Source organism: Lampris incognitus, chromosome 1, assembly GCF_029633865.1.
Source record: "Lampris incognitus isolate fLamInc1 chromosome 1, fLamInc1.hap2, whole genome shotgun sequence".
NCBI lineage: Eukaryota > Metazoa > Chordata > Actinopteri > Lampriformes > Lampridae > Lampris > Lampris incognitus.
Genome location: NC_079211.1, coordinates 148,760,248 through 148,776,248, shown reverse-complemented (window position 1 = coordinate 148,776,248; position 16,001 = coordinate 148,760,248). Strand labels below are relative to the sequence as shown.

Below are 16,001 nucleotides of genomic sequence, written 5' to 3'. Positions count from 1 at the left end.
GCCATCACACAGGGCCCACACACACACACTCATACCTAGGGACAATTTTCAGTATGGCCGATTCACCTGACCTACATGTCTTTGGACTGTGGGAGGAAACCGGAGAACCCGGAGGAAACCCACACAGACACAGGGGGAACATGCAAACTCCACACAGAGGACGACCCCAGGATGACCCACCAAGGTTGGACTACCCCGGGGCTCGCACCCAAGACCTTCTTGCTGTGAGGCGACCACGCTAACCAGCACCCAGAACAGAAAAATTATTCTTCACGGCTAATGGGTAACCAACTAAGATCTTTTAAAGCTGCCTGGTTTGACACATACAGCTGGCTTGAGTATTGGTTTGAGATGGACTCCGTTTTCAGCTTCGCCTGCCAACATTTTTTGGCTGGTGGAGGGCGGTCTGACAGGAAGCGTCATCAGGGTGGGCTGGGCTGGCTGCTGGTCCGTGCACACCGGCGGTTCTGACAGTCATCCTGGCTGGCGTTTGTTACCTTGGACAGTGATTTTATTGATATTTTTGGTTGTATATATGTATGTGTGTGTGTGTGTGCTAGTTTGAATATGTGTGTTCTTGTAGTTCTTGGATGTGTAATTGTCTGTATGTTGCACTGCTGTGGGCTGGGGGAAACGACATTTCATTTCACTTCCTATGTGCACAAGTACATGAGGTGAAATGACCCAGTGTTCCTGATTCCTTCAGTGGGGGACGACTGCTTGGCAGCATTGTAATCGTTTTAGTTAACTGGGTCCACTCATGCCCATGTCCACTAATGCCTAAAGCTGAACTGCCGCCACTAGGTGGTGGTCTTCCACAGGTTGCTGTTGTCTTACCAGAGGTATTGACATCTTTGCACAGTGAGTGAGATGTATGGTTATCATAGGCTATAGGCGTTCGTCTCAGTTTCAGCCGGTGTCTAATGGACGTTTAAGGAGCCCTTTCTTCTCCACCAGTGTTACGTAGCATAACATCTACGACAGTTGGTAACGTTTAGAAAGAAAGAAAGCCACTTTATTTTGTCATTGCACGGTTGTTCAGTTACAATGACATTTGCTCTCTGCATGTAAACCATCCTGTTGTACAGGAGCAGTGGGCAGCTGCAGCACCCGGGGACCAACTCCAGCCCTTCTTTCCACTGCCTTGCTCAGGGGCACAGACAGGAGTATTAACCCTAACATGCATGTCTTTTGGATGGTGGGGGGAAACCGGAGCACCTGGAGGAAATCCATGTAGATACGGGGAGAACATGCAAACTCCACACAGAGAGGACCTGGGATGGCCCGGGGTTCGAACCCAGGACCTTCTTGCTGCAAGGCAGCAGTGCTAACCACTGGGCCATCACGCTGATCTTCACTCCAAAGAGAAAAAAGATTAACTAAAGAACATGTCTGGTAATGCTTACCAGGCAGACTTGTTGCTTTGCAGATAGGCAGCTGGCTAGAGAAGCTAGACCAGGAAGAGAACCACACTCTTCGGTCGTGACTGGCCATGCTGTCCATGTCTCTCACGTCAGATGTGGGTGAGAGTTCAGCTGAGTTGTGGCCATAGAGATTTATTGTTTTCAGATTTATTCGCCTCAGAGACTCTTCCTGAAAAGCTCTGTTTTGTGGGTGGAAGATGCTGACTTAGTTTTGATGTAGGCCAAAACGGAGAAGTTTGCAAACTAGTGAGCGTGACACCATATCGACGAACAACAATCACGACTTTCTTTTGAGCTACCCAAATGACCACGGCAAACAGTTCAACGTCCACTCCACTCATTCAATTTCTATGGTCACAGCAGTTTAAAGCAGAAATACAGCAAATAGACGTACAGTACATTCTACTAGATGGGCCGACAACTATCCATCCATCCATCCATCCATCATCCAAAGTTGGTATAAGTTGGTATAGTGGAAGTTGCAAAACAGACGAACAACTTCTCTCTTTGACTACCTTAACGCACATGTTGTTTATTCTTTCATTACACACACACACACACACACCCCGCCTCCACCAACATGGCGCTGCGTTGCCATGGCTACACCCTGAGCTCTTAAAGTAAGCACGTAAACTTCATACAAACAACAGGCTCGAATCCCTGTTTTGCCTCCAGCTTGGTCGGGCGTCCCTACAGACACAATTGGCCATGGCTGCGGATGGGAAGCCGGATGTGGGCACGTGTCCTGGTCGCTACACTAGCGCCTCCTCTGGCCGGTCAGGGTGCCTGTTCGGGGGGGGAGGGGGAACTGGGGGGAATAGCGTGATCCTCCCATGCGCTACGTCCCCCTGGTGAAACTCCTCGCTGTCAGGTGAAAAGAAGCGGCTGGTGACTCCACATGTATGGGAGGAGGCATGTGGTAGTCTGCAGCCCTCCCCGGATCGGCAGAGGGGGTGGAGCAGAGACCGGGGCGGCTCGGAAGAGTGGGGTAATTGGTCGGATACAATTGGGGATAAAAAAGAAAAGAAAAGGCAGGTCAGAATGGAACCGTGTCAGTGTAAATCTACTTTGTGTTTCCTGCTCACCGCTTCTTGATGATCTAGGACACACTTACAGGAAATGTAGTTGACATGACACAAACTCTTAGAACGCAGCAAGTGGACAGCCGTGGCCTAAATGTTAGAGAAGCAAGCTTGTGATCAGAAGGTTGACGGTTCGATCCCCGGACCAGTAGGAAAATGTGGGTGGTTGAACGGCGCTCTCCTCACCCTCAATACCCACGGCTGATGTGCCCTTGAGCAAGGTATTTACTTAACCCCCCCCCAACCAACTGCTCCAGTGGAGCTGCTCAGTGGCAGCGAAGACTACGGTTGTACTGGGCCGCTCCCAGGTGTGAATGTGTGTGGCACTGTGTGAATGTGTAGCAGGGTGTTGCTGAAGATGAGCACACTTGCTCAGCATACTACCCCGGGTAAAGAAAGGTTAGTAAAAATGAACTACTCCACCCTCGTATAGTACTACTATGATGTGACTGCAATTTCTTAATAACATTCCCATATTGTTCCAGGTATTTAGATCATCCACCCATCATCCAAACCGCTTAGCCTGCTCTCAGGGTCCCAGGGATGCTGGAGCCTATCCCAGCAGTCATTGGGTGGCAGGTGGGGGGAGACACCCCGGATAGGCCACCAGGCTATCACAGGGCCCGACACACACACACACACACAAACACACCTAGGGACAATTTAGTCCGGCCGAGTCACCTGACCTGCATGTCTTTGGACTGTGGGAGGAAACCAGAGCCCCCGGAGGAAACCCACACAGACACAGGGAGAACATTAAAACTCTACACAGAGGACGACCCCGCGGCTCGAACCCAGGACCTTCTGTGAGGCGACTGCGCTAACCACTGCGCCACCGTGCCGCTGGTTTAACCAAGCGTGTAAATGTAATGAACTACGTGGAAGAACACAGGAAACCAGCAGTGTTAATGGAACTTGATGAGGACCTGAGGAATGAGGACCTGATTTTGAACTACGCCATTTGACATTATCACACTCTGATGTTTCAAGGTATCCATCCGCCCTACTCTCATTAAATCTCCTGTACCCATCCGTCTTAATGCTCACCTCTTGCGTGTCCAAGCTGGTGACGTAAAGCAGTGGGTTACCGGCTTTAGTGGTCATGGGCAGGGTGATGGTCAGGTACAGCAGGTTAACGTGGAAGCTGCCTGTTGAAATCTATGGGTATAATTAGCAGACACCGTTAATATGGATTCGGTATAGTTCAGTTTTCACTGTCGGACATTTTAAAGGTAGATTCGATATCCGTACCTTTAAGGAGAAGTTAAACTGCGGGCCGATGTCGTCTAAGGTTTTTATTGTCGTTATGACTGCATCGGCTTCTTCTGCCACGTAGAAATTGATGTTTGATTCCCTATAGGATCATACAACGAAACCATGATAACTTAATGCAGGATGCTTTCAATCAATGTAAGAATGCTAAGATAAGATAAAGTCTGTAGAGAATCTGAGGCTTTCGTGTTGTTACCTGGACATAACAATCTCTGCATTGTACTGGACAGGAATTGAAATGTCTACCCTGTTGTCTTTTGGTCTGTCCTCTTTACCGTCACTACAAACGATAAACGGGCACTGTTAAACATTCATCAGATACGTTTTAGAAAAACCAAAGCAATATTTCAGAGGCAAATGTAAAATTTAAGTGTACCTTTTAGCATCAAAGGTCAGATGTGCTTCATTCTGCAGCTGGGCGAGGTTGAAGTCAAAGTTCAGCCAAAATTTCACCTGCAGAGGAACGGCACAAAGCTTAACACCAATGCAAGCATCTGAACAAAGAGACTATTCATCACAGATGTCACACGATGAGTAGAAATTAATCTTTACTTGTCCCTACCTCTTGGTCTTTCCTTAAAGCTGGGTATCCGACTTGGCAGGCGACGACACGCGTTTGCTCTGTAGACGAGCATTTGACCGAGGTGCCATCGCTCTGGGAATTCACATTATCAATCAATCAATCAACCAACCAATCAATCAATCAAGTTGCATTTTATATAGCACCTTTCTAGCTGCAACAGCCACCCAGAGCTCTTCACAGTTACTTAATTCACACACACACACACACACACACACACACACACACACACACACACACACACACACACACACACACACACACACACACACTCACTGATGGCATGTCAACTATGCAAGGTATGCAAGGTAACAACTGCTCAAATATTAAAGGTACAATTCAGTTGTTCTTGTTTCCTCTCTTAAGAGTCCCCTAGTTCAGCATCTATCAGCCCATCTGTTTTTCCTGGTCCTCATGATGTCATCAGACACTTGTTTACATACAGCCAATCAGATCAAATCATCAAAATATGAAACCCCGCCCACCCTTGCTTATACTTGCCAATCAAAGTTCAGCTCATGAATATCAGTATAATGTATTAGTATGAATATCAGTGTCATGTACAGTACAATGACAATTGATACACATAGAAAAGTCTGTTTTACCTAAATATTACTTGATATTAATTATATGATATTACATTCCGTGCACGATGCTTGTTCCGAGCTTGTCCCTTTGCCGTGTGGTATTTCCATTACAATGTAACCGTGAACCTTTTAACAATAACGAACCGACTCTTCAACACCTTCAAGGTTAAAAACACCACTGTAGGTTAATCTGGTTAACTCTTAACACAAGAAGAAAGAAGTAGAAAGGCAGATAAATTTCCTTCAGTAAGGAGTATTCCACCATGATATTCAATTTGTGTATGATCAAAAAGTTGTCAAAGTTTTCTGCTAAACTGTACTTTGTGACTTCATGTTTTGCCAGACAAGGTGTTCAAAAGAAGGTTTTAATGAAGTCGGATCGCCCATCAACGTTAACCCCATGTCACAGGTTTAGTTCTTCCATGGTTTGAACTCACGGGCGGGAGGACGGACGCGTAGAAGAGGTTGCTGGAGTACGTGGTCATGATCTGTGTGTTGTAGGCGTTCTCCATTGTGTTTTTCACCGTGACCTCGAAAGTGAGTTCCCGGTTGTTGTACTTGACGACCATGGGGCCGGAACTGCAACACAAGGAAACCCCATTACTGAAGTCTGCAGATCTGCTCTCCAGCACCCACAAAATCTCCCATTTCATTTCAGAGAACAGCAATTCAACAAACTTCTTGTTTTTATTCATCGCAGCTGCTGTGAAAGAACAATAATGACAGAATGATGAAGACTATTATGACTGTGTGTGGATATTTGTATTGACACTGAACAATAATAATAATAATGATTACATAAATATATTTATATATCCATCCATTCATCCATCCATTATCCAAACTGCTTATCCTGCTCCCAGGGTCAAAAAATCATAAATCATAAATTTAGCATTTATATTAAATTATAAATAAAATCTCAATTAAAAAAATATAAATTATATAAATTATAAGTTTACATAATGTATATATATTTATCTATAAATGATATAAAAATACAATAAATTATATAAATATATGATATAAATACACTGGATGCCAAAACTGAACTGTCATCTCCCCTCTTCATCCAGTAACAGAATAAGCTTTAAACTGCGGTTGTTCAATTCAATTCATTCCTCTTTATACCAGAATGGGAAAATGTAACGTTTCATTATGTCCTCACCTTTAAAAAAACAACTAGAAATTAAAGAAAGATCTAGTTTATTTTTTTCAAACAGACCAACACTACCCACTGTTACCACTTGAAATGCACCTTCTACATGGGACTAAAACACATGGGGGTTTCATGAGATGAAACGCCATCTCGGGACAGACATTACAAATGATCAGTGTTATGATGTGTGACAACAGACGAGTCCTTGAATACTCATGTTGTGTATCTCTTCTGATTCAAATCAACGTTGAAATATAAAATGTATATAAAAATAAAAATAAGAGCCAACAGAGTTGTCTCTGACAGCATACAGCAAACTAGCAACTTGGCTTTAGTAGTGTGCTGCTCTGCACAGTTAAGCTCTCATCTGCTGACTAATCCAGATCTAAGCCCTTGGTTTCCTCTGTTGCATTGTGGGCCAGACAATCAATGTCCAGCCGGCTCAGAGGAACCCACGGGTCAATGAGCGTAGTAAAGAGACATGATGGTGTCCTGATTCAAGGCTGGATTATTGAGCAGGCGATGTGGGCAACTGCCCCGGGGCCTCAGACCCCCGATGTGGGCAACTGCCCCGGGGCCTCAGACCCTCCAGGGGCCCTGAAGGCCTAAGGTTTGCCACATGTCAGTTGGTTTGTGGTAGAACACTGCATTGGGATTGGGATCCCGTGGGTCTCGTGGGACCCCATGCAAATCAGGAATAAGGAACAATTTATCATCTCATTCATAGACTTGCGTGCACAAAAGAGACGAAATTTGGTTTCTCCCAGCCCACAGCAGTGCAACACAAAAAACAAAAACACATGTCCAACACCTCCCAAAAACGACACCGTCAAAAACATACAAAACCTGAGAGAACAAAGCCAAAGAACACAAACAGTCAACAACACAGTCCATTCAGTAAATTTGCAACACAATTCAAAAAATTCACTGTCCAGGAGAACGAACACCAGCCAGGATGACTGTCGGAACTGCCGGTCTGCATGGGCTAGCAGTTAGCTTAGCCTGCCCCGCTTCCATGTCCTGTCAGACCGCCCTCGGGGTTTCCTCTTCAGGCACAGCTCCAGTGAGGGCCGTGGTCTTTGGGCCCACAGGACACAGCAGACTAAGCTCCTTCAGCCGATCCAGCACCAGCTCTCCCAGCCTTTGACACACTCCACACAACGACACAAATGCAGACGCAGACAAAGACACTGCACAATCGACGCTAGGCGAGGCCGCCGCCACACCGCCCTCGATGTTATCTTGGTGTTATCAGAAATGCTGGTCTGCATGGGCTAGCAGTTAGCTTAACCTGCCTCACTCTCCCAGCAGATCCAACACCAACTCTCCCAGCCATCAAACAAAATCGACAATCACAGACATAAATCCTCGTAGAAGGAAAAGTTCTTCACATGATGACACAAATTCAGATGTAGACGTGAACAAAGACACTACATAGTCGGCACTGGGTGAGGCCGCCGCAAACGCGAGCTCGCACCACCATCTTCCCACAACAACAACAGTTAAATCTCACAGGAGTGGGTGGCCTTTGTTAGACGTGACAAATGTGCATAAGTATTGATCTACAAACCCCAATTCCAATGAAGTTGGGACGTTGTGTAAAACGTAAATAAAAACATGTCTGTGAATGTTCTCATTCATCCAGGTCACGGTTATCCAAAGGAGTTGAATCAAGTGCAACTGGACTTGGTGTATATCCGTGAAGACGTTTCGCCTCTCATCCAAGAGGCTTCCTCAGTTCGTGCCTTTCTGACTAGACCAAGCTAGTCTGACTGGCTGGTGATGAGACTCAGAATTTATCCTCTTTGGAGTCGTTGTCGGAGCTATAGATGTCCATGGCTCTCCTGTGCTCCGATGTCCAGCTGCGCCCGTCGCCATCAAAGCTATGGATTTGCATTTGTTTAGCAGCGACGGTTGTTGGGGGTGTTACTTTCGACTTCATTGTTCATTGTACGACTCTCATGACCACTGAACAATGAAGTCGAAAGTAACACCCCCAACAACCGTCGCTGCTTAACAAATGCTCCGATAATGACGGGCGCGGCCATAACATCGGTACACAAAAGAGCCACGCATATCAATAGCTCTGACAACGACTCCTAAAGGATAAATACTGAGTCTCATCAGCAGCCAGTCAGACTAGCTTGGTCTAGTCAGAAAAGCACGAACTGAGGAAGCCTCTTGGATGAGAGGCGAAACGTCTTCACGGATATATACCAAGTCCAGTTGCACTTGATTCAACTCCTTTGGGTAAATAAAAACAGAATACAATGATTTGCAAATCCTTTTCGACCTATATTCAATTGAATACACTACAAAGACAAGATGTTTAATGTTCAAACTGATAAACTTTATTGTTTTTTTGCAAATATTCACTCATTTGGAATTTGATGCCTGCAACACGTCCCAAAGAAGCTGGGACAGGGGCATGTTCACCACTGTGTTACATCACCTTTCCTTTTAACAACACTCAATAAGCGTTTGGGAACTGAGGACACTAACTGTTGAAGCTTTGTAGGTGGAATTCTTTCCCATTCTTGCTGGTGTACGACTTCAGTTGCTCAACAGTCCGGGGTCTCCGTTGTTGTATTTTGCGCTTCATAATGCGCCACACATGTTCAATGGGAGACAGGTCTGGACTGCAGGCAGGTCAGTCCAGTACCCGCACTCTTTTACTACGAAGCCACGCTGGTGGAACACCTGCAGAATGTGGCTTGGCATTGTCTTGCTGAAATAAGCAGGGACGTCCCTGAAAAAGACGTCGCTTGGATGGCAGCACATGTTGCTCCAAAACCTGTATGTACCTTTCAGCATTAATAGTGCCTTCACAGATGTGCAAGTTACCCATGATGCCATGGGCACTAACACAACCCCATACCATCACAGATGCTGGCTTTTGAACTTTGCGCTGATAACAATCTGGATGGTCCTTTTCCTCTTTAGCCCGGAGGACACGACGTCCATGATTTCCAAAAACAATGTGAAATGTGGACTCGTCAGACCACAGCACACTTGTCCACTTTGTGTCAGTCCATCTCAGATGAGCTCGGGCCCAGAGAAGCCGGCAGCGTTTCTGGGTGGTGTTGATATCTGGCTTTGGCTTTGCATGGTAGAGTTTAACCTGCACTTGTAGATGTAGCGACCAACCGTGTTAGCTGACGATGGTTTTCCCAAGTGTTCCTGAGCCCACGTGGTCATATCCTTTACACAATGATGTCGGTTTTTAATGCAGTGCCGCCTGAGGGGTCAAAGGTCACGGGCACTCTGTGTTGGTTTTGGGCCTTGCCGCTTACGTGCAGGGATTTCTCCGGATTCTCTGAATCTTTTGATGATATTATGGACTGTAGATGATGAAATCCCTAAATTCCTTGTGTTTGTACATTGAGAAACGTTGTTCTTAAACTGTTGGACTATTTGCTGACGCAGTTGTTCCCAAAGTGGTGAACCTCACCCCATCCTTGCTTGTGAACGACTGAGCCTTTCGGGGATGCTCCTTTTATACCCAATCATGACACTCACCTGTTTCCAATTAACCTGTTCACCTGTGGAATGTCCAAAACAGGTGTTTTTTGAGCATTCCTCAACTTTCCCAGTCTTTTGTTGCCCCTGTCCCAGCTTCTTTGGAATGTGTTGCAGCATCAAATTCAAAATGAGTGAATATTTTCAAAAAACAATAAAGTTTATCAGTTTGAACATTAAATATCTTGTCTTTGTAGTGTATTCAATTGAATATAGGTCGAAAAGGATTTGCAAATCATTGCATTCTGTTTTTATTCACGTTTTACACAACATCCCAACTTCATTGGAATTGGGGTTTGTACAATAAGCACAAATCTGGCGCCTCTGGATTGACGCAACATACCTGCTCCATACTCCCCATATAAGTAAGCTCTCCTTCTAAGGTAAAGCACTTCCCCCTGCACATATTAAACAAGATATCGAGATGTGTCATACTTTACTGTAGAGACCTACAGCCATGACTTCGTCACTGGGAAAGGCTTTGTTAATGTAGCTGCTAAATACGGAAAATTTGATGTAAAATATATTCTTCCTCACCAACCACTGTACCCAGACATGTCGAGGGAACAGCATAGGTACTGCAGGCATCAGTAGTCATAAGCGGATCATAAATGAGATTTCCATACCGGATCAGTCGAGGCCCAGGTAACCAACGACCGCCACCGGTAATGTTGGCCAGCAGGGTGCCAGTGGAAAACTATGCTACTGTTGGGCAAAAGAGAAGGCGAGGGGGAAGGCATGTCCAGAGGCAGCGGGAGAGAAGGAAGGGTAGGAGTGTGGAGGAGGTGAGAGTCGGAACTTTGAATGTTGGCCCTATGACTGGTAAAGGGAGAGAGCTGGCTGATATGATGGAGAGATGGAAGGTAGGCATACTTTGTGTACAAGAGACCAGGTGGAAGAGGAGTAAGGCCAGGAGCACTGGTGGTGGTTGGAGGAGGAGTAAAGCCAGGAGCACTAGTGGTGGTTGGAGGAGGAGTAAAGCCAGGAGCACTGGAGGTGGGTTCGAACTCTTCTACCATGGTGTGGATGGGAGGAGAAATGGGGAAGGGGTCATTCTGAAGGAAGACTATGTTAAGAGTGTGTTGGAGGTGAAGAGAGTGTCAGACAGAGTGATGAGTATGAAGCTGAAAATCGAAGGTGTGATGGTGAATGTTATCAGCGCATATGCCCCACAAGTTGGGTGTGAGATGGAAGAGAAAGAAGAATTCTGGAGTGAGTTGGATGAAGTGGTGGAGAGTGTACCCAAGGAGGAGCGAGTGGTGATTGGAGCAGACTTCAATGAACATGTTGGTGAAGAGCAGAGGTGATGATGAGGAGGTGATGGGCAGGTAAGGTGTCAAAGAGAAGAATGTAGAAGGACAGATGGTGGAGGATTTTGTAAAACGGATGGAAATGGCTGTGGTGAATACATATTTCAAGAAGAGGGAGGAACACAGGGTGTCGTATAAGAGTGGAGGAAGGTGCACACAGGTGGACTATATCTTATGCAGGAGGCACGACCTGAAAGGGATTAGAGACTGCAAGGTGGTGACAGGGGAGAAAGTAGATAGGCAGCATCAGATGGTGGTCTGTAGGATGACTCTGGAGACCCAAGAAAAGGAAGAGAATGAAGGCAGAGCCAAGGATCAAATAGTGGAAGTTGAAGAAGGAAGACTGTTGTGTGGAGTTCACGCAGGAGTTAAGACAGGCACTGGGTGGTCGTGAAGAGTTGCCGAATGGCTGGGCAACCACTGCAGAAATAGTGAGGGAGACAGCTAGGAAGGTACTTGGTGTATCGTCTGGACAGAGGAAGGACGACAGAGACTTGGTGGTAGAATGAGGAACAGCAAAGAATACAGAGGAAGAGGTTGGCAAAGAAGTGGGATAGTCACAGAGATGAAGAAAGTAGACAGGAGTACAAGGAGATGCGGCATAAAGCGAAGAGAGAGGTGGCGAGGGCAAAGGAAAAGGCGTATGGTGAGTTGTATGACAGGTTAGACACTAAGGAAGGAGAAAAGGACTTGTACCAATTGGCTAGACGGAGGGACCGAGCTGGCGAGGATGTGCAGCAGGTTAGGGCGATCAAGGATAGAGATGGAAATGTGCTGACAAGGGAGGAGAGTGTGCTGAGAAGGTGGAAGGAGTACTTTGAGGGGTTGATGAAAGACAATAAGAGAGAGAGAGAGAGAGAGAGAGAGAGAGAGAGAGAGGGGGTTGGATGATGTGGGGATAGTGAATTAGGAAGTACAGTGAATCAGCAAGAAGGAAGTGAGGGCAGCTATGAAGAGGATGAGGAGTGGAGAGGCAGTTGGTCCTGATGACCTACCTGTGGAGGCATGGATATGTTTAGGAGAGATGGCAGTGGAGTTTTTACTCTCACTTTCCAAGATTGTTTAACACAATCTTGGAAAGTGAGAGGATGCCTGAGGAGTGGAGAAGAGGTATACTGGTACCGATCTTCAAGAACAAGGGCGATGTGCAGAACTGTAGCAACAACAGAGGTATAAAGTTGATCAGCCACAGCGTGAAGATATGGGAAAGAGTAATAGAAGCTAGGTTAAGAGGAAAAGTGACGATTAGCGAGCAGCAGTATGGTTTCATGCCAGGAAAGAGCACCACAGATGAAAAGTTTGCTTTGAGAATGTTGATGGAGAAGTATAGAGAAGGCCAGAAGGAGCTACATTGTGTGTACATTGTGTGGGACACCAGGGAACCCCCTGCTCTTTGTGATAAGTGCCATGGGATCTTTAATGACCACAGTGAGTCAGGACCGCAGTTTAACATCTCATCCCAAGGACAGCTTCTCCTACAGCACAGTGTCCCCCCTCACTGCACTGGGGCATTGGGATTTGATATTTGTTGTTTTTATTTTTTTATTCGGACCAGAGGGAAGACTGCCCCCTACTGGCCCATCAATAAAAAAATCAACGGTGACTGATATTTAGATTTTACATGTACACTACTGGAGACATGACATTCAGATGAAAAAGAATTATCGTCACACCAAAAATAAACACCATGTATATGGTAGAGAGATAAAAACACTAGGAGAGCTGGTCAAGTGTTTTCCAGATGTCTAAGTAAATACAATTGGTACAACCGGTTTTGAACATGCATCACAAATAAGAAAATTGCTTGTTTTTCATCTGAACTTGCTCTGTCACACACAGCCTCATTTTAAATTTGGATCTGATGACCCAACTGGGTCCTGATCCTGGTATCAAATCCCCAACGAGTAGGGCGTCTGGGTGGCGTGGCGGTCTATTCTGTTACCTACCAACATGGGGATTGGCGGTTCGAATCCCCGTGTTACCTCCAGCTTGGTCGGGCGTCCCTACAGACACAATTGGCCGTGTCTGCGGGTGGGAAGCCCAATGTGGGTGTGTGTCCTGGTCGCTGCACTAGCGCCTCCTCTGGTCGGTCGGGACGCCTGTTTGGGGGAGAGAGGGAACTGGGGGGGGAATAGCGTGATCCTCCCACGCGCTACGTCCCCCTGGTGAAACTCCTCACTGTCAGGTGAAAAGAAGCGGCTGGCGACTCCACATGTATCGGAGGAGGCATGTGGTAGTCTGCAGCCCTCCCCGGATCGGCAGAGGGGGTGGAGCAGAGACCGGGACGGCTCGGAAGAGTGGGGTAATTGGCTGGATACAATTGGGGGGGAAAAAAAAAATCCCCAACGAGCATCTCCAAAACAAGGAGTGCAGTGATGTACCGTATGTAGTAGTCATGTGACAGGTTGTTGCCTGGTTACCTGGGCACCTCGGCTCCTTTCTTCACCGCCAACACCAGGTCGCTCACACAAACGTCATCCGAGCCGCAGTCTTTTGAAAAGGGGACCTGAGGACATGATGTAGGGACAATATGTTATTTGTGTTTGATTCTGCTTCCTGCTTCTATCATTCCGTTTTCATTTTCTTCCTGCTACAACTACTACTATTAATACTACTACTACTTTCAGTTGCTCCCGTTAGGGCTCGCCACAGCGGATCATCCATTTCCATCTCTTCCTGTCCTCTGCATCTTCCTCTGTCACACCAACCACCTGCATGTTGTCCCTCAGCACATCCATAAACCTCCTCTTTGGCCTTCCTCTTCTCCTCTTCCCTGGCAGCTCCATATTCAGCATCCTTCTCCCAATATACCCAGCACCTCTCCTCCACACATGTCCAAACCATCTCCATCTTGTCTCTCTTGCTTTGTCTCCAAACCGTCCAACCTGAGCGGTCCCTCTAATATACTCGTTCCTAATCCTGTCCTTCTTCATCACTCCCAATGAAAATCTTATCTTCACCTCTGCCACCTCCAGCTCCACCTCCTGTCTTTTCATCAGTACCACTGTCTCCAAACCATACAACATAGCTGGTCTCCCAACCATCTTGTAAACCTCCCCTTTAACTCTTGCTGGTACCCTTCTGTCACAAATCACTCCTGACACTCTTCTCCACCCACTCCACCCTGCCTGCACTCTCTTCTTCACCTCTCTTCTGCACTCCCCGTTACTTTGAACAGTTGACCCCAAGTATTTAAATTCATCCGCCTTCGTCACCTCCACTCCTTGCATCCTCGCCATTCCACTGTCCTCCCTCTCATTCATGCATAGGTATTCCATCTTGCTCCTACTGACTCTCATTCCTCTTCTCTCCAGTGCATACCTCCACCTCTCCAGGCTCTCCTCCACCTGCACCCTACTCTCACTACAGATCACAATGTCATCCTCAAACATCATCGTCCACGGAGACTCCTGTCTGATCTCGTCCGTCAACCTGTCCATCACCACTGCAAACAAGAAAGGGCTCAGAGCCGATCCTTGATGTAATCCCACCTCCACCTTGAACCCACCCGTCACTCCTACCGCACACCTCACCACTGTTACACTTCCCTCATACATATCCTGCACCACCCCTACATACTTCTCTGCCACTCCCGACTTCCTCATACCATACCCACCTGCTAATCTATCACTTACATGACTTCACTGGCCTCATACCTATTTGAGTTTTGTCATCCTTGGAAAAAAAAAGGAAACAACTCTTGAGTGTTGTGGTGAGCACCAGGTGGCCGTGTGTGTGTCCATGACGTGTGTTTGTTTGGTTTGTTTGAAGAAGGGTGTATTTTTCTATCTGGCTGTGTGTAATTATCACCAGCTCTGGAGAAGAATTTCCTCCACAAGGGCAAGTATCAATCTATCCATCTACCGGTCTTGTCTATGACTGTCTGTCTGTCTGCCTGCCCTAATATTAAGTGTAGTAAATGTATTATAAGTTTGTCAGGCTGTTTACCTGTATGTCTGTCTAGTCTGTGTACAAGTTTCACAAGTTTACAAGTTCTCATGCATAAACATGGTTGTTGCTCCAGCATGAAGAGTAGCAAGCAGGTGACGTGTGTGTGTGTGTGTGTGTGTGTGTGCACTGCATGACTCATGTTCCCTGTCTGGTTTCGGGAGCTGGTTAGTAATCATGAAACAGGGACAACGCGACATTCCCACCTTGTTGTTTCAAATGGAAACAACAAACAGTTCTTGCAGAATAACACGCTTATTCTTTTTCTTCAACCGTCACGGGGAGCTTTAAATACCGAGCAGGTGACCAAAATCAGGGTCCACATCACATGAAGACCCAGACTGTCGAGCCATCTTTCACCTGACATGCATCATTAGACGTAACTGTGATGGCAGTAAAGAAGAGACACAACATTTGTCTTTGTGTTACACTTACAAAGAACTCCCAGGCGCTGGGTGAGAAGACGTCCAGGACAGGGTTCACGTCCTGCTTCTGTAGACCAACATCTACCTTCAGACTGATGGAGTTGACAAAATCTAGAGTTTCCTATTGGGGACACCACAGATGAATGAAGAGCATATCATCTTCAGTAATAGATAGTATTTCCAAAAACTGCACATTTATCTTTACTTTTTTTTTATTTTCCCCCTTTTTCTCCCCAATTGTATTCGGCCAATTACCCCACTCTTCCGAGCCGTCCCGGTCGCTGCTCCACCCCCTCTGCTGATCCGGGGAGGGCTGCAGACTACCACATGCCTCCTCCGATACATGTGGAGTCACCAGCCGCTTCTTTTCACCTGACAGTGAGGAGTTTCACCAGGGGGACGTAGCGCGTGGGAGGATCACACTATCCCCCTCCACCCCCAAACAGGCGCCCCGACCGACCAGAGGAGGTGCTAGTGCAGCGACCAGGTCACATACCCACATCCGGCTTCCCACCCGCAGATATGGCCAATTGTGTCTGTAGGGACGCCCGACCAAGCCAGAGGTAACACGGGGATTCAAACTGGCGATCCCCGTGTTGGTAGGCAACCCAGATAGCATCCGGATGTGGGCCACTTCAGGCAGTGATGCAGCACTGATGGCCTTCTTCTGGCCCTGACAAAATGGATGTGAGCCTGAA

General features: G+C 46.8%; 1 protein-coding gene across 1 annotated transcript in view; it reads right to left on the bottom strand.

The window, feature by feature from the left end:
- The window catches only part of LOC130114747 (integrin alpha-2-like), a 55,103-nt gene that overhangs the window by 5,499 nt on the left and 33,603 nt on the right, over positions 1 to 16,001 (bottom strand). Inside the window, exons 18-25 of the mRNA XM_056282650.1 lie at positions 15,314 to 15,424; positions 13,351 to 13,436; positions 5,383 to 5,524; positions 4,341 to 4,433; positions 4,155 to 4,231; positions 3,975 to 4,058; positions 3,758 to 3,860; positions 3,554 to 3,664 (exon numbers count right to left, since the gene is read on the bottom strand). Coding sequence (XP_056138625.1) covers positions 3,554 to 3,664; positions 3,758 to 3,860; positions 3,975 to 4,058; positions 4,155 to 4,231; positions 4,341 to 4,433; positions 5,383 to 5,524; positions 13,351 to 13,436; positions 15,314 to 15,424 — 807 coding nt within the window. The remainder of the gene's footprint in view (positions 1 to 3,553; positions 3,665 to 3,757; positions 3,861 to 3,974; positions 4,059 to 4,154; positions 4,232 to 4,340; positions 4,434 to 5,382; positions 5,525 to 13,350; positions 13,437 to 15,313; positions 15,425 to 16,001) is intronic.